The sequence below is a fragment of the Oryzias latipes genome, chromosome 13 (assembly GCF_053564925.1).
Source record: "Oryzias latipes strain Hd-rR chromosome 13, Olatipes_Hd-rR_3.1".
Taxonomy (NCBI): Eukaryota; Metazoa; Chordata; class Actinopteri; order Beloniformes; family Adrianichthyidae; genus Oryzias; species Oryzias latipes.
Window position 1 is genome coordinate 30,323,684 of NC_136249.1, and position 18,085 is coordinate 30,341,768.

General features: G+C 38.5%; 1 protein-coding gene across 2 annotated transcripts in view; it reads right to left on the reverse strand.

The window, feature by feature from the left end:
• Nucleotides 1-1,196: 1,196 nt before the first annotated feature.
• Nucleotides 1,197-18,085, reverse strand: part of cntn5 (contactin 5) — a 178,861-nt gene continuing 161,972 nt past the window's right edge. For both annotated transcript variants that reach the window (XM_023961649.2, XM_023961650.2), the window contains 7 exons: nucleotides 17,858-17,928; nucleotides 4,495-4,729; nucleotides 4,154-4,263; nucleotides 3,847-4,033; nucleotides 3,650-3,762; nucleotides 2,549-2,717; nucleotides 1,197-2,121 (listed from right to left, as the gene is read on the reverse strand). In XM_023961649.2, coding sequence (XP_023817417.1) covers nucleotides 2,030-2,121; nucleotides 2,549-2,717; nucleotides 3,650-3,762; nucleotides 3,847-4,033; nucleotides 4,154-4,263; nucleotides 4,495-4,729; nucleotides 17,858-17,928 — 977 coding nt within the window. In that variant the 3' untranslated portion in view covers nucleotides 1,197-2,029. The remainder of the gene's footprint in view (nucleotides 2,122-2,548; nucleotides 2,718-3,649; nucleotides 3,763-3,846; nucleotides 4,034-4,153; nucleotides 4,264-4,494; nucleotides 4,730-17,857; nucleotides 17,929-18,085) is intronic.

An 18,085-nucleotide genomic window follows, 5' to 3' on the forward strand; every position in this document is an offset into this window, starting at 1 on the left:
CTGTTCACACACACTCAAATATTATCAACACACCTGCTAGCTGCAGAAATGTCCACATGTCAACATGCACACAAAACAGATAGTGTTCACGAACGCATACTTATGCCTTTAAACCAACTAGTGTGAAATCTTTCATTCATTCAATCATGCAAACTATTAGTGCAAAGGTGAGCTAACACCTGTGCTCAGGTGAGTGTTTATGTTCTTCTAAAATGGATGGTGGAATGTGAAAAGAAGGAGGAGGAGCGCCCAGCCACCCCCACACCCAGACCCCCGCCGCAGCAGCAGCGGCAGCCGGAATTCCCCCAGCGCCACACGATTATATCTAAATAGCATATTTTTAAAAGCCCCACACAAACACACAGTTATCATTAATAGATGATGAAGCATTAAACAGACAAAAAAGATTTATAACCGGATTATAAATAAGGTTATTTTTAGTGTGAAATTAGTTGTTTAGCAGACAACTTTCTTCTTAAACAGCCTCCGGTGGTCTTTTGAAGAACTGCAACATTAAATGGATCATAGTTCAGTATGAAGCACCTACAGACTGGAATTCCCTACGAAAGAACACTTAGACTCCCAAATCTCATATCTATGCCTCAGTTTGACTCCATTATGAAGGACCTAGAAGTAAAGTCATTAACCTCTAGCTTTTTTTAACTTTTTGATATTTTTAAATTCGTATAAAAGGCGTGTAACTTTTAGCATGATGGCCAGGATTCCTTGGAAAAGAGATCAAACGGATATCATTGGGACCTTCCTGGATAAATAACTTTTAATAAAATAAAGAAATCTTCTGCATTTGTAGAGATCTGTTCTGGGTAATGATTAGCTCCCAACTCCACAGACTTTATTTTTCACGTTAGGCCTACAAAACACAATTAACCCTTGTGCTATCCTATAACCCCACCCTTACATTGACGTGTTCTCCCTACCATGACAAAGGTGGATAAAGGTGTAGAGGATTTCATGTAATCCATGGACACCAGTGAAGATCACAAATCATTGAAGAAAAAAGGTTCAGAGCACTGTCTAGTAGGGTCCAGATGACCCAACTCCCAATGTTGAAGTGCCTAAGATACCACAAGGGTTAAATTAGGATTCTCTAACTTTAGATCATTCTATTATGAAGGAACTGAATTTTGGGATTCACATCTCTGTTTCTACACATCAGAAAAGACAAACAGCACTCATTTTAAAAATATACATCACATTTATTTGTACCGACACCAGAAGTTCATACAGAGTTGTCTTTGTCTATTCATGTATTTGGGCACTACAGGTGAGTACCTGCTTCCTACTTTCATGTATCCAACAATCAAACTGTGTCATCAAGCATTGCTGAACTGCTACCAAAAACAGAGTTGGACATAGCTGACACACACCACTGTTATTTGTCTAAAGGTAACACAATGTACAAAAAAAGCAAGTCTCGAAATAGTAAGAGTTTTGGTTCCATAAAAAAACGTGTTTTTCTCCTAAACGTGTGAATAAGAAAACAATGCACTTATCTCTACTGAGCTTCTGCTGCATTGCTTGCTAGGCAGCCAGGGGGGAAATTGATGCTGATAAATAATGAAAAGAAACAGGTCGGCTGTTGCCACCACCACAGTGGCTTTAAGGAATTGTTGGTGCTCTGCAGAGCCCAAAGAGAGACCCGCCTGGAAGTGATTCGGTGCCAGTCAATCAGGAGAACACACAACGTTAAGGTAATTAAATAAACCTCTCTGCACAAAGTACACTACAGTACAACATTACTGTGATGTTCCAAAGAAGTGTACAAATCAAACATCCAGGGCCTCTGCAAAAAGAAACCAAAAAAAGTAAAAAAAAGAACAGGAAACTGAGAAGAAGAAGCTGCAAGGAGCTGCATGTTAGCTGGCAGACTCTACCCCCCTCGGCACGCCTCAGGCCCTTTCAGTTGGTTAAGGCCAGAGCAAGCAGGCAGTCATAGGGAGTTAGGGAGAAAAAGACTGGTGTCTCCCGTTATAAAGGTGAGGGTGGCACAGCCGCCTCACCAGGAAGCTCAAGGCACCAAGAGAACCAGGAGCAGCGCTGTCCATGTTAGGCTTGGAGGTGTTCGGTGCACTGAGCACTGCCGACTTTTGGCTCGAACGCCTAAAAGAAGACAAAGGGGAGGCGCTAAGTCAAAACAAGTACACACAAAGAGTGATTCCTTTTTAACGCCAAGGAATGATCTTGTGAAGCTTGGAGCTTTAAAGTAATAGTTGTTATCCTGAAAGATAGAGGAGAAAACTGAAAGAAAATGGAAACTGCAAAAAAAGGAAGCATCTTGTCTAAGAGGCTTCCTCGGCAGATGCAGGATCGTAAACGGCCTGGTCGTCCTTTTTCCGAAAAAAGTTAATTGGTTGTAGAAAGGTTTGTGTGGGCGAAGTAATTAAAGCGGCATTAACCAAAGAAATATTGGCTCAGGCAACAGATGTGGCGACTTTGTGCAGGAGAACAGCTTGCAGATTGGGTTTTAGAGGTCATGCAGTGGAGTGGGGGATGGAGGGGGAGGGCAGCGAACTCGCTGTGAGCTTACCGGAGGAGGTGACAAGTCGAATTTGGGCGCTGGCGGCTCCCTCCCCCCCTTCACTGAGCGAGCGCACCTCAATGATGTAAGTGCCTCCCTCCGGCAGTGAGAGCACGGTGGACGGGTTAATGGTTCGTGTCACCTGGTTGTAGCCACGGCCCTCCTGTTTCACCAACACCTGCAGGACCAGAGCACACATTTAACTACATCTGACTTCTGCTTTGATCACTACAGTATATGGTGTGGTATTTCAGAGGTTCGTTTTTCTAAAACAATTATGGAAACTGTACGAAAAGGCTGTGTTGGTTCAATTTCATCCAACAAATACTGGTACTGACTAAATACTGAAATTAACAGAAAAGCAACAATGCTTTTTAAAATGTTAGAAAAAGGAAATTATGAACAGTTTTTTATTTATGTTTGTCACTTTTTCTCTTTTTTTCTCTCTATATCCATCCATCCATCCATCCATCCATCCATCCATCCATCCATCCATCCATCCATCCATCCATCCATCCATCCATCCATCCATCCATCCATCCATCCATCCAATTCAATTCAATTCAATTTTATTTATATGGCCCACATTCACAACAACAGTCGTCTCAATGGGCTTTGTATCGGTAATTGAAAAAGGGAAACATGAACTCAAAAGGATCATGAATACATAGAGTCCAATAGGAAAATACTAAATTGAACTAACAAACTGACTAAGCTATACTGGCATCCCTGCCCTTAGACCCCCCTTCGTGGTAAGGAAAAACTCCTAAAAAAAATGGATTCCGGAAAAAACGAAGAAACCTCAGGGGTGCCCACATGAAGGAGGGATCCTCCCCCAGGACGGACAGGGTATTTACCAGAACTCAAAGAGAAGAATTTACTTATCCAACTCTACAACTACACATTTAAAGTCCAGCAGACGAGCTTCATCCATCCATCCATCCATCCATCCATCCATCCATCCATCCATCCATCCATCCATCCATCCATCCATCCATCCATCCATCCATAACTGTTATGTTTACCATAAAGTAAACATCAGTAATTAAGTAACAAGACATTTCAGAACTCTGCACCCTGAAGCTGACAAATGAGAAGAGGAGTCATTACCATGTACCCGATGACGTCAGATTCGTTTTCTTTTGCCTTGACTGGTTCCCAGCTTAAGGAAACATTGTTTCCCTCTTGAATCCAGGCGAGGTTCACTGGGGGCTGAACTGGAGCTGCGAAGGGAACACCAGTTTTAGAGAAGAACTCCAGACAACAATTACGTTTTAGAGTTTTTCTGAAGCCAAAATTTCGTTTACGGTATTTCTTGGTCCTGGCTTCAATGGCAGCACAGGCAGGACCCTGACCGATGTTGTTGAACCCTTTAACCGTGATGAGATACTGACTGTTCCCATCCAGTCCTGTTAGGATCATGAAAGTTTCATTTTTCACTGTACGCTGTTTTTTTCCTGACTCCTCCTGCTCTGTTTCCTTCCAAAACTGAACCTGTTCACAGAAAAAAAAAAAAAAAAAACTTTAACAAACAAATTTCTTAAGTCTATTCATTATTAGGAAAAGTACATTTTTCATAGACAATCACTAAATCACAAAATAATATGAACAGACCTCATATCCTTTTGGTTTTCCAGGCCCGGGACTCGGGGGTTTCCAGGCCACCCTGATTTCTGAGGATGAAATGCTGTAAGCTTTTACATCGGATGGAGGCTCCCTTGGCTCTGTGGAACCCAACAAAGAAAGGTTAAAAAAGATTATATAAACAATCTGCACTGTACTTTGTATATCGTGTGCTGGTCCCTAGCCCGGATGAAATTCAGGATTGTGTCAGGAAGGGCATCCGGCGTAAAAGTCTCAAACCACCTGTTCAAATCAGTGAAAGCTGATTCGAAAGGTGAACGACAACAACTGTACTTTATCAATCCATTTAAAAAATAAGGAAAAAACCTCACCTCCCTCTGCAGAATGGATAATAACAACTTGGCTAAAGGGGCCGTCCCCCTTATTGTTGTACACGCCCACTTTCACTTCAAATGGAGTTAGTGGTGGGAAAGTCTCGTCTCTGTATTTGTACGTGGTAGAGTCCGCTGAGGTCACCATCTTCTCCTTCCAGCCTCGGGTGCCGTTGGCTCGAAAGGCGACAATGTAGCCAAACCCCTCACCATTTTGGAATTCCTCTGACACGGGCTGAGAAGAGGAAATCACCAGTAAGTGTCTAGTAAATGTAACATAACAGCACTAAAACTCTGAACATTTGCACATTTCTCCATCTGAACAGCATCTTCAGTGCAATCGAGGATCTTTTTTGGACAGAAAAGTTTTTTTTGTCTTGATAACCCCCTGTGACAAACTTCTGCTTTCCCAACCATTAACTGTAACAGCCTGCCACTATTAATAAAGATGCAGCCAGCCTTGAGTAATGGAAACAAATCATATTTAGCTCAGTTCCACACATTATGTAGCCATTTATCTCTCCGTGTCTGACAAGGGGATTTTTGCAACACAGGTTTTGTGTGCTGGCTTCGGTGATTATCTCTGGTTTTCCTAAAGTGGTGAAACTGGGAGCCGTCTTCCACAGCTGCTCTGTGCCTAATCAAATCAAATGCCAATTTATTAAGCCAGGGAGAATCTAATTAAAATTTGAGCAGCGGGGATTAAATCTTTGGCTAGACCTAATAAATGACAGACACCTGTATATCTGGTTTTGGCAACAAGTCTGCTGGTGGGGCGTTAACCCTTTTACAGTGGAGCTTTAGCTCCAGTGTTGACATTCTTTCGACTACCGTAACTCTTCAAGGGCACAATTAAGGTAATTCCAGGGGATTCTGGAGCGTAGGAAAGGAGCTTCGCACTGATATGCAACAGTTCATAGTAGCTAGTTCTCAGCTACTCTGAACTGTACACTGCTCAGCTGATTCTGTGCAGGAGAAAAATGGCTTTGCACTGTTTTACATTCTGTTAGTACGTTAAGTTATTAGATAAAGTCATACATAAAGTGAAGTTAGTATAACCCAGCGTCTGGGTCCGGTTCTGAACCGCGGTCTACTAGTTAGTAACCCCTGCATTAGTATGTCACATTAGCACGTTTTATGTTGTGCTATTGCATTACGCCAGTCCATAACATTTGTTCATTTTTCCTCACGTCACTGCGTCACGTCACTGCATCACCTTACTACATTATGTTAGTACTTTACATTAGTTAATTTAATGTGACATTAGTAATATGTTGCTTCTTGTGGCAAAGCTACATGCAAAGATATTTTTCTTATCATCAAAATCAGTTAATTGTTTTAACGGTTGAAGAGGTTCGGCATGGATGATTGAGGATGTTGTTCTTGAAAGAGTAAATGAAATAAAATTTCTTGGAATCATTTTGAATCATACATTATCATGGAAACCACACATAACTTATGTTCTCTCTAAATTGTCCAAATCATTAGCCATTCTACATAAAGTCAAGTATTTTTTAAACACAGCTACATTGTATATTCTATATTGTTCCCTCATAATTCCTTATTTGACTTATTTTTTTAGAAATCTGGGGGCATAGTTACAAGTCAAACACAAAACCTATTTTTATTCTGCAAAAAAAAGCAATTAGAATGGTAAACCACTCTTCATACAATCAATCCACAAAACAAATATTTCCAAAATTAAGGGCACTTACATTTTTGGATTTAGTTGATCTTAGTACTGGAATTTAAAGTTAAAAAACAATGTGTACCTGCCAAAATACTGACTTTGTTTGAAATAAAAGTTGATAATTATGATTTTCGGGGTAAATATATGTTTAAAAAGAAAGTGGTCGGAACTAATGCATTAAGGAAGGAATAGTATTTTTGTTCACGGGGTCAACATGTGGAATTTATTATCCGACGATCTGAAGACTGCAAACTCCATATTTCAGTTTAAGAAAATGTATAAATTTAAAATAAATCAAAAATACCTTCTGGACTGAGAGACTCTGGTGGTTGTGAGGTAATTTTGAGAAGTGTTTGTTTTGTTTTTTGTTTTTCTCCTCTTCCTTTTTCTTTTCTTATTTAAGGTTCTAACAATTTGTAGGTAGATGTGATGTTTGTATTCAGGGTTGGGGAAATGAGCCTTGGCTTCACCCAACTCCTTTTTCGTTTCATTTTGTTCAATGTTTATGTTTTTTTCAATGTTTATGTTGACATCGTTCAGTGTCAATACTTATGTTGATGTTTTTTTTAAGTTAGTTTGTTTAACATAACCGAAATAAATATCTCTAAAAAAAAAAACTAAAAAAAAAATGTCAAAGAGCGTTAGACAGCGACATCTGTGGTGTTAAAGGGTTAATAGGACAAATTCCAAAAGCAAAACATTGTCCCCTGAAGGTATTGTCTATGTTACCTTTTTTTTTATGGGGAGGCTGCTTGGAGACAGATTTAGTTTTCATTTCATTCAACAGGACCAGTCACTGCAACTGCCAAATTATAAGGATGATGCGTGGGGGAAAAAAGAGCTCTCATCAACGTTATCATCAGAGGAGGCAGTGCTCTTAAAGACATGCCAATTAATGTTCGCCTTCTCAAATCAGCGCAAATTAGTTTCCCAGATTTACAATTACTTGTGGGGAGTAAGATAGCGCTGGATAAGTATGAACAGGGTGTCACAGGAGTGTAAGTTAGGTCCCCCGGATGAAATGATTGGACCTGCTGGGCTCACTGACGGTGACTACGGGGGCATCCCTAATGGTCCTCCGCATGACTCCTTGAGAGAAAGCAGTCAAACAGCCGGCTCTAATGAGATGGTTGAATGAAGCTGCGGAGACTGTTTAGTCATTCATCCTGCTTAATAACCTTGCCCACCATGGCCATCTAAGCTTTGACAACTCTCCACAGATGATTGGAAAGGCAGAGCTGCCACGTGCTCGCATGGCTCGACTGCAAAAAGGGTGAACGTTCCTCCAGCGTCTCTTTTAATATCCATCTCCATTGATCACTGACGGAGCCGTGATTTATTTTAAAAAGCATTTAGCAGAAAAAGAATAAATAGAGCAGAGCAAAACCAATTTGAGATGCCAGATACCACAAGGAGGCTACTGCATCTAAGTAGGGGGAGCAAGAATTGTAATTTGATGCTGCTTGCTGAGAGGACTGTATTTATAAGGCAGTTTCCCAGACTCTACCATTTCAAAGGGCTTTTACCCTGTAACCCACATTCACCCATGCACTCACATTCCTGCACTTATTTCACCTTTTTATATCAGGAGTAAAAGCCACAAATAAGGGAGTGATGAAAATCATTGGGAAAAAGTCTCTTTGAATTGATAAAAGTAAATGTGGAAGTGTATTGATTTAAAACATTCAAAAGTTTTGTGCTCTCTCAGAGCTAAATAGATTCAATTAAACAACAAAATGTCCCCCCTTCTTTAATAAAAGACAGAAAACAAGGTTATTATAGAAGAATAAAACTATTTAAACCAATTAAAGGAACAGAAAGGCATGCAAGGTAAACATATCGATGTAAAACATTTTAATTAAAGAGGTTTGAATTGTTTATTGATGAAAATATGAACTGACTCCTTGTTTGGAAAGCACAAGAGCTCGTAAGAGCAGGAAGCCAAAGCCATGGTCTCAATTCAGTTTTTCTAAATAATGGCCTTTCCTTGATGCCTACTTGACATTATTCTTTAGCTTCTACCTTCAGATACATATGTTCTTTTTTCATTAAAGATAACTACTTTTATATTAGTGGTATTAAATGTTTTTTCTTTGGTGTCTTGAAGTTGTAGGAACTGAAATCTTCTTTCTTTAAATGTTTCGCTGCTCATTCAAGCGGCTTTGTGTCTCTTTCCATTTGTCCGTTTAGACCTTTCATTGAACATTAAGAGTGCAAAGGATCACACAAAAACATAAAGTGGGCCGGACTTCTTGTTTTTGTTGAAACACTCTTTGACCAAAAAGGTTCAAGTTATCACTTTTATGAGTTCGTCAGCATTTAAAACCTTTACTTTAGATTTTCTTTACTGACTTTAACATTACCTACACAAATTGTATCATGATTACATTTAATTTAGTACATTTTATTGATTTAAAGTTCTAGAAAATGCTCTGTAATTGACAAATAATCATTTTTTTCTGTTTTTTTTAAACCAATGTAAGAAATGGCAAAATGATAGAACAATGCTTATTTTTAATCACATGTTTTTAATAAAAAACAAATTGATTTATCACTTCAATTTATTTCACCTAGTTTTAAATTGTATATACTATTGATTTGTGTGCTCAATATTTTCACTGATAACACCATAACCTAACAAGCCTAATCCCACTTGGGAGAATGTGGAGTTTAGGGCTTTGCCTGAGGGAACTGAGATGTGAACGTTAAAGATGACCTATCGACCAAATGACTTTCAAACTTTCAGCTTTTTGCTTGACTCTTTAAACCCGAAAATGTATTTATGAACGGGCACATTATCACCTGGACCCTTAAAATGAATGAGAATAACAGGGCACACGAAACGGTTCCTAAGCCGTAGTCGCAGTTTTTTCTGGATTATCAGGGAAAACTAACTCTGGTTCACTTTAAGCAAACCAAATGTGTCTAGTCTGATTTCTGAGTATTGCTTTAGTCAAACTGTTGTGAATCAGAAGCAGATGAAAAAAATGCAGCTGTAAAAAGCTTGTAGCTACAGTCGGTGGGCCACAAGCTTCCTGCTCTGCTCCATTCTGATGCATCCACTTGCAAACAAATAGATTCATGTCCGTCTCGGTTTTTCTCATCTGTATGGTTGGATTGTTCCGATAATGTTAGGTTGGGGTTGTGAGAGGCTGTAAGCTAGCTGGAGAGCATGTACGTACACAGATGGATGTCAGGGAAAGGGGCGGGGTTGCTCACTCCATAGCAACAGTTCCACCCACAACCCTGAACTACTCCCACTCTGCAGAAACAATGTTCTAGAAATTGGCACAAGTTTTTGAATTTGGGGTAAAAACTGCATGATCATAATTATGAGACAACTGGGAATTCTTTGAAGATAGATCAAAAGATGTTTAGATTGTGTCTTTAAGTTGCAGTCGCTCCTGTCTACAACCCTCCATGGGTCAGAACAACTCACCAACCAGCAAGACCCCTACAGCTAAACCACCTGTACAGGTACAGATACCTGTGACAAAAGGCTTTATATCCTACATCACAGTTAAGGTCCCTTTAAAAAGAAAACTGTGACATCATTTTGATTTTTTTTTTAAAACAAAACAAAAACAAAACAAACAAAAAACAGTGAAAGTTCCAGTCATTGACATTTAAATAAAATCAGAATCTTGAGAAGGGGCTCAGAGTTACTGACAGCTAATTCACTTTGAGCCCCTCAATCATTCAAATGTATGCATGACTTGGAAAGTGTCTTCATTTGTCTTCCACTGTATGTTTAACCAAATGGCAATCACCATTTTGGCTTCCTGTGGTTGTTCTCTAAGCAGTGGACTCTAGATTACATTTAACAAGGGCGTCATTGTGTTGTACTGGCCACAGCAATAACACTTGTGAGTTATAAATAGGAAATGATCTAGTGGCAAACACCATCCCATCTGGAATGGGCATTATCTCCCATAATGTGCCACTGAGGTGCACTTCCCCTGATGTGAAGGTTATCTTCCCAGTGGCAGTTGGGCAGCCATACCTAATAAATACAAGAATAACTGTCAGTCGCCTCCACATCTGTTCGCCATTCCCCTGTTAATATATCCTTCAACCCATCTTAATTGCAACTCCCTTCATAGTAATTCCAGACATGCATTGTCCTGAATCTGGGAGGGAGGCAAGCTGCTCTCATGAAAATGTTTCACTAATATCTCAAAAATGTGTTCTGTTGGCTACTAGCACATATCAATGGAAATCCCAGGATTTAGTGGAAATGAGTCTGGGAGTCAGTGTGGCCTCTGTAGAGGGAGACAATTTTAAATTTACTACACTTAATCACCCGCACTACTGCTGATGCGGTTCTGTGTAGAACAAGACCCAGCTGGCCTGTTTTGAGCTTTATCAGCACGTCGTCCAACTGTGATCAAGTTGAGCCCTTTGACTTCAAGATCCTGGATGGGTGAGTTAAGGTGAAAGGAATAAATTTGAACCTCGTTTTAAATTGTAATAAGCTGTGAGCTCAACCTACTGTTGGGCTTTTGTCAATATTAAAGTAGAAGATTTTTTTTCCCCCCGCTGGTAAAATCTACACAGCTTGTGGTTTTCTATTTGAAATGCCCAATCAATTTCAGCAGGAGGATACAATAACTGACACTTTAATCCCCCGCACAGGTGCTTGATACAAGTGTGGAAGATGGACGAAACATACTTGTCTCAAACAAATATGTTCTGTACTGAAAAAATAGAATACATTTACATTGCTTACAAGAATCAATTGTCCTGTTTTAAAAGTTTAGATTTTTGTAAGTTTATTTCCACTGGAATACGGTTTTATCCACCACATCAATTTTTACAAACCAATCAGTTTCACTGTCACAAGGCCGTGTCACACAGCCAGTTCGTACATTTTGCGCATATAGCATCCACAACAAATTGGTCAAACGTGGAAAAAATGAGAAAAGTTTTGCTTCTTGCGTGAAACTTTCACAGATGTACCATTTCTTGTACATACGTGGATATTTAAAGCCACACATTTGCGTATGCATCTTACAAAAATCTCGCACAATTGCGTAGGGATTACGTAATAAGTGCTTATACTGTAAATGACATAAAATACGCATAAACTGCGTAATTCACCCATCGCACGAAACCCTAGGTGGAAATCTGAGCACATCGACAAATGACAAATACAAGAAACACCTATGAATTACGTGTATCACACATGTATTACAAATAAAACAAAATTTCATCCGTGGAAAATGAGCAAAATGTATGTAGTGGTTGTGTGACAGGGCCTTTAGAAGCTGAATTCCAGCAGTTGACTGCTCCTTTAAGGTTTGTTCTTTTGATGGAATAGCCGAGGCCCCTTATGTTGACCTGCTAAGAGTCCTTCAGTTTGAGTTAACATTCAACATCTAGAGCCCAGACGACGGGTCCACCATTCATCCCTTCTGAAATGGAAAAAGGTCACTGTGCCTAAATGATAAGTGCTCCTTTGAGCCCCACAGGACAACCTCAACCTTTCTGATATCCTCCTGGATCTAATGTTCGTCTCACTTGTCTTTTTCTATCAAAAGGGTCATGACTTCATGGAGGCTTGCGTGCCACCACCTGGGTTTTTTTCAGTTGTTTTTGCCGGTGTGCAGCTGTGATATTTTGGTGCAAAACAGTTTGATTAAAAGCATGCATGTAGAACAAACACAATTCTTCTTTCTTTCTTTGCTTAAAAGTTTCACTTTTGAAATCTTTCTGAGGTGTAAAAGACGTCAGGAATGAATTGTTTTGAATTCTGGTAAATGGCATTTTTGTTGAGGAGCTGTTGTAAGTGGCACAAACTTTCAGCACGGCATGTGCAGCTGCTGGTTTGAAGAGGTGGTTGATATCAAGAAGGTGGTCTGACAGCACAGAGGAGCTAATGATGGCAGCTCAAGAACAGCTCTTTGGAGCAATGGAGATCAGAGTTTTCTACACCAGAGCAGGTCTCAGGTGCAGACTGCGTGGCCCTATAAGAGTTCAGCTCATAAAGGGGATAACAGACATAAAATACCTTCACAAAGACAAAATTCTTTCAATACCCACCCCGATGATAATGTTGGTTTTTGGTATTTTTAACATGTTATGGTGGCATTTTTCTGATGGTTAGAAGACATAAATAGGAAAATTATTGCTTGATTAATTAATTTTTTTCTTCAAATTGTTGTGAATCAGGAGCAGACAAAGAAATGCAGTTGGAAGTTGGATATTGCAAATAAGCCAGGCATGCCACAAGCTCGCTGCTGTGCTTCATTCTGATGCATCCACTTGCAGATGACTAGATCCATGAGCTGGCATCTGGCTCAAAACTGTACGGCTGCATTGCTCCAATATTGCTCGCCATTTTTTGTTGTACAGATAATGTTAGAAAGGGGGGCTGGAAGACATGTAAACAGAGAACTCTCAGCAACAGGGATAGGGAGGGGAGCAGGGTTTCTCCACTCTAACAGACCACCTACAACTCAGAAGCAAATTTCTAATAAACTACTGCGGCTCTGCAGAAACATTGTCCTAGAAAATGATGCAATTTTTTTAAAATTTTAGGTAAAAACAGCATAATCATAATCAAAAGACTATTAGGAATGCTTTGAAAATAGATCAAAAGATAATTGGAGTGGGACTTTAACATGGTGGATGTTAAAAAACATTTTTTTTGTTTGTATTGGACTAATTGGAAATGTTTTTTTTCTGTTCCATGATGGTCACCATCTTTGCAGGATGTGATGCCAAGAACCCAAACTTTCCCCAAAATTAAAAAATAAGAGGGACTGTTGGAAAACGGCCAGAATTCTCACCTGTCAATCAAAAGGCCCCACATTTTTACCTCTATTTTTACCAAAATTTGAATTGTAAATTTTTAAATCAAATAACCCCATTCATAAAAATTCACCTTGAACCAGATGATAAATATGTTAATTTCAGTGAAGTTAGACCATTTTACCATTGTTTACCATTTGGAGTAAATATATAAACTGAATTATTTTACAGCTATTGTAATCCTAATTCACATTTGAAAAATCTCAAGTTGTCACCTTCTTAAAATAATTGCCTTAGTCATTTTTTTGACAAAAATGATTTTTTTGCCTAAATCCTCTCCTCATGATGCTGGCCACCTCTGGAAAATTGCCTACATCCTTACATGCCATTTAACTCTTTTAGTATAATTGTCTATGTCAAGACTGTGACTTAGGCATTATATTTTGCCAGTTAACATTTTTATACTGTATTGCAATCTACAATCTAAAAAGAATCCCAAAGGACACTCTTCACTTTTGTGCTTTTTTACTCAGATGTAATATGAGTTATCACAACATGAACTGACTGGTGTAATTGTATGCTGTACTGCAATTTCTAAAAGCAGCTTGCAAACCATTATGGGAATCCTAAATGTAACTTAATAAAATAGACCGCAAAATTATGTTTCTCAGAGTAATCATACATTTTTGAAGAGTTATAGGGCCAGTCGCCATTACTTTGGTCACAAAAATTAACATAAAACAAAAAGAGCTGCTGAAAGATCCCGGTACAACTCAACATTTTTCTACCAACTGAAGCTTAAAGATGGAAAAAAAAAAGTGTGCAAGGCACTTTTTTTCTCATCTCTTTGTCTTCTTGAAAAAAACATAAAAAAATGGTTGAACAATCTCATTGACTGTGAAAAACATGCACAAGCCCCATCTAAATCTGGACCTAAGAGAGACTAGCAGGTAAAGGTTGAACCTGAAGTTAAGGATTTCACTAAGACTGGGTTGCGGGACCTCCCCAGTGTTGATTCACACTATCCTGCAGAGGCTGACCTACAAAGACTAGACGTTCCTTTACCCAGGTACAACCATCTCCTAACTACATTGTGAATACTAACAGAACGCTACAACTTCTGGGGTGAGGGCTGCTGGAGTCCAATATTTCCCAATGTTTTCCATGAGAACTATTATGTATATATTTCGAAAAAAGATCAGTGGGACTTTTTTGTTTCATTCCAACACGAGAATATTAGTAGGGATGTTTTTGACTCATGTGCCTCCAAGAAGATGAAGCGCGGCAAGAGAAGTCTCAGGTCAAGGATTCGGCCAATGAAGAGCAGACTGTTTGGACAATGAAACTTGTGCTACTGTGTCCTGAAACCCCAGCCAGCAGTCTATAAGGCAAAACAAAACTCCAGGTCCATACCTTTACCCTTTTCAACTTAGGTTCAAAGAAAGCTACTGCTACATTTGAGACAGATCAGAAGGTGACATGTGTCGTGAGGTATTTGCTCATCTTTAATATTGTCATTTTGAAGGTGTGGTCAAAGGCTATCCAGAATTCAAGGAGACCATAGTATGAAGTGATGGTTGCCATTATCAGAATCCCAATGTTTGTGTGTCAAATGCATACTCTGAGCTTGCAAGGAAATATGGGGTACTAATAACTCAGAAATGCCTGTTGCAGGTCTTACAAATGAAGTGTGACAGCATTCATAGTAAAATTAAACAAAAAATAGTTAGCAGATATTTTCACCCCAAGAAACCATGTCAATTATACTTCATTATACTTAATTATAGTATAAGGCTATCCCCTTAACATGTGAAACTTAATAGATCTTTCTTCAGGCTTCAGGCACAAAAGGCTACAGGCAAAAAAGCTTGATATCCAACTGTGCATTACACAGTTTCTTCAGTTTCTCAGTGATGGCAAAGTCCATTCAGACTGTCCTTCTCAGAAGCCTCTGTATGGAAAGAACTGCCACAAAGGGTACAGATGTAAAATGGGCCATTGGTATGGATAAGATCGTTGTGCTCTGGCATGTTCCATGTTTGTGTAACTTTGTTGTTTGTATGTCAACAGGCATTTGTTGTCACAGCTACTGTATTTTGATTAAAATTGTCAGTAACTATCATATATTCAACAAATTGTTCAGTTTTTTGCGTTTCCTGAAAAATCTGAAAAAACGACTCAGGCAATTATTTTAAGAAGGTGACGATAAGTAGATTTTTTTTATTCCTCTTGCATTTTTGTGTTTTCTGACATATTGCATATTTTTTAAAGTCAGTTATAAAAATTGACACGTTTTTGTGCACATAAATCTTTAGCAAATCTGTCTCTCAAAGTTTACTTAAACTAACCTGACACTAAGCTAACCATTTTTTTTAAACCAGCCGTAAGCAGGAAGTAAGAATGAGTCCTTCGGGTGCACTGAGTGTTGTGGAGTTAGGTATCCAAGCAATAAGGAGGAAGGAAGGACGGAGTGGTTGAACTTTAATAATTAAACAAAATTAACTGTAGGGTAGAAACACTTAAGAGCTAAAACAAAAAATTTAGAATGTGTGGAAAAATAAACACAAGTGGCAGAAGGTAGAAGAAAGCATAGAAGCAATGATGTGGCTAAAAAATTGGCATATATGAACAAGTTGCAACTAAGGTTCCAAAGTTGACCCAAATGAGAAAATTCAAGTTTGCCAAAACACAAAAGCCTTTTTTACCCTTATTTTAAGAAAGTAGATATATAAAACCACCTTTGTCCAATGTTCAGACCCTCTTAATTTCACAAGTTTACTCTTTTTTTGTAAAAAGGTACTTTTTGAACACCCAGAAGATCTAATTTTTAGCAAAGCTTTCACATTAATCTACTTTTTGAATAATCCGTTTTTACAAACAGCCAAAACTAAGAACACACTTTTCTTGGGTGAGGTAACAAATTGCAACAATCCCACACCCCCACAAGGTGAGTGCTGGAGTGGAGGTGTGTGATGTTATAAAAAGCAGCAAAGCCTTTCTGGCGTACTTGTGTCTTACTGGGTTCATGTTACCCAGGAACAAATACCAGGAAACAGTGAGTCACTTGTTTGATTCTTGGCTGGTTGGACATTTCTCTGGATGCCTTTCCTTACTTTCTTACCTCACACATCACCATCACTGTCTATCAAAAAAGCTCTGCTTTGCCAGATTTTATTTGTAAAGGTACCAAGACTATTTTACCAATGTTGGCTTTTACTTTGAACCTTCTCTCTTCTCTATGAAACCTTTAGGAAATGCATCAATAATGTTGCTCAGACTTCATTTTGAAATGATCTCCAGTCTCTTCTCATCAAGAGCTGCAAAAGCTTTTCTCTGCATTTTAATTAGATCCAATTCTGGCGGCTTTGGGAATAGGATGACAGCTCGGCAGCGCACACTGAGTGGAACTGCAGCCAGTCATCTTTATCTCAGCTGAAGGCAATGCAGCTGACTGCAAACCGATGCCATTGTGAGTGAAACACCAAGTCATCAGTCCATTTCCTTCAAGCTCAGAAGCACAAAATCCATCAGCCACGCTCCCTCCACTTTAATAATGTATGACAAAGATTCCCGGGCAAAAAAAGGGACTGTTTTTAATGAAGAGCACACCCATTAACAGATGATATATCATTATTAAGGCACTAGCTGTGGGATTTATCATTTTGGGTGATTTAGATCTTGATAACGGGGGAAGATCCAGCTCCTCTGTCCTATGGTTGACTTTTTTTTTGACATTATTGCCTCTGAACTTGTGAAGGATTTCTCAACAAGTAGATTTATTCTACTTTTACATCTTAGCAAAAAACTTTTCATAAATTAATATTTTTCTCCTGTTTTTTTTGCACATGTATTTTTTGTTCATTTCAAACAGGTTCATATTTACAAAATAATAAATAGGATACAAATGCATGTAATAATAAAAATAATAATAATGCAAAACATGTTTTTAAAAGGGAGCATGCAGAAGCTTAGCTTATTGAAGCCTGCGCCTGAAGAAACTATAGTTTTACTATCAGGATGTCTACTTAACCTATGTAATATAATAATAATTAATCATCATTGTTAACATACAATAATGATAGTAACTATACACTTTTGTATGTTTATATAAATGACAACCCATGTTTACCATCAATCCTTCAACCAGAAATCCTTCAGACCCAATGCAATAACCCTGTAAAACAACTCACTATGCAAAAGATAACCTTTGCACATTTTTTTTTCTCTTCTTCTCTATTTTGCACATTTCTTTTGCACATCTCTTTACCTGCACTGTTTTGTAAATAGCTTTTTAAATTATACCACATTTTCCTTGCTCTTGTTTTTATTTTTATTTTATATCATTCTTAGTCTTTTTTTCCCCTGTCAGTTGTTATGGTAACGAACAAATTTCCCACGTGTGGGATCAATAAAGTATTTCTGATTCTGATAACCTTTGGATGATATCGTTAAACAAATTGGACACATATGTATCATTTCTTGTACATTAAATCCACATCTTGAAAAGAGAGAAAAAGAATTAATGGTACTTTGCAAATGGCGACATATGCAATGACGTTTTTTTTTTTCAGAGATAAATTGAATAATTTTAAGAGCATAAACAGGCAAATGTGGGATATGATGGAAGTTTGTGAATATAGATACAACTAAGTGAGATTCACATCTCACTTTGAATGTTGAGATTTTCCTGGGCTTAATTTGCCTCCTATTTTCTGAACACCTAAATAAAACAGAAAGTAAAGGAAACAGCTTTGGTGTCACTGCCCATTTTTCTCCACAGAAAAGATTTAAAAATCATGAATTTGACATATTTTAGGAGCTTGCTTCCCTCTCTGGAGATCATAACTAAACCAAAACATGTTTGACATCATCTTTTTTTCTTTTTATGCTTGCATCACAGGAGTTTGGCAGAGGACCTACCTCCCACGAGATGACCAGTTCATGCCTTCGGCCGTCGCCCCCACTCACATTGGATGGTGCCACTGATGGCACTAAAAGGTTAAAAAAAGAAAAAAATGCATGATTTATTTCATTTTTAATACCCCAGAGAACAGTGGTGACTGCTGATTTGTTATTGTGGAGATCACAGTTTAGTTTTTTTCAATGTAAGCCTTTCGTCCATATTTAAAAGTAACTAAGTTCACAATT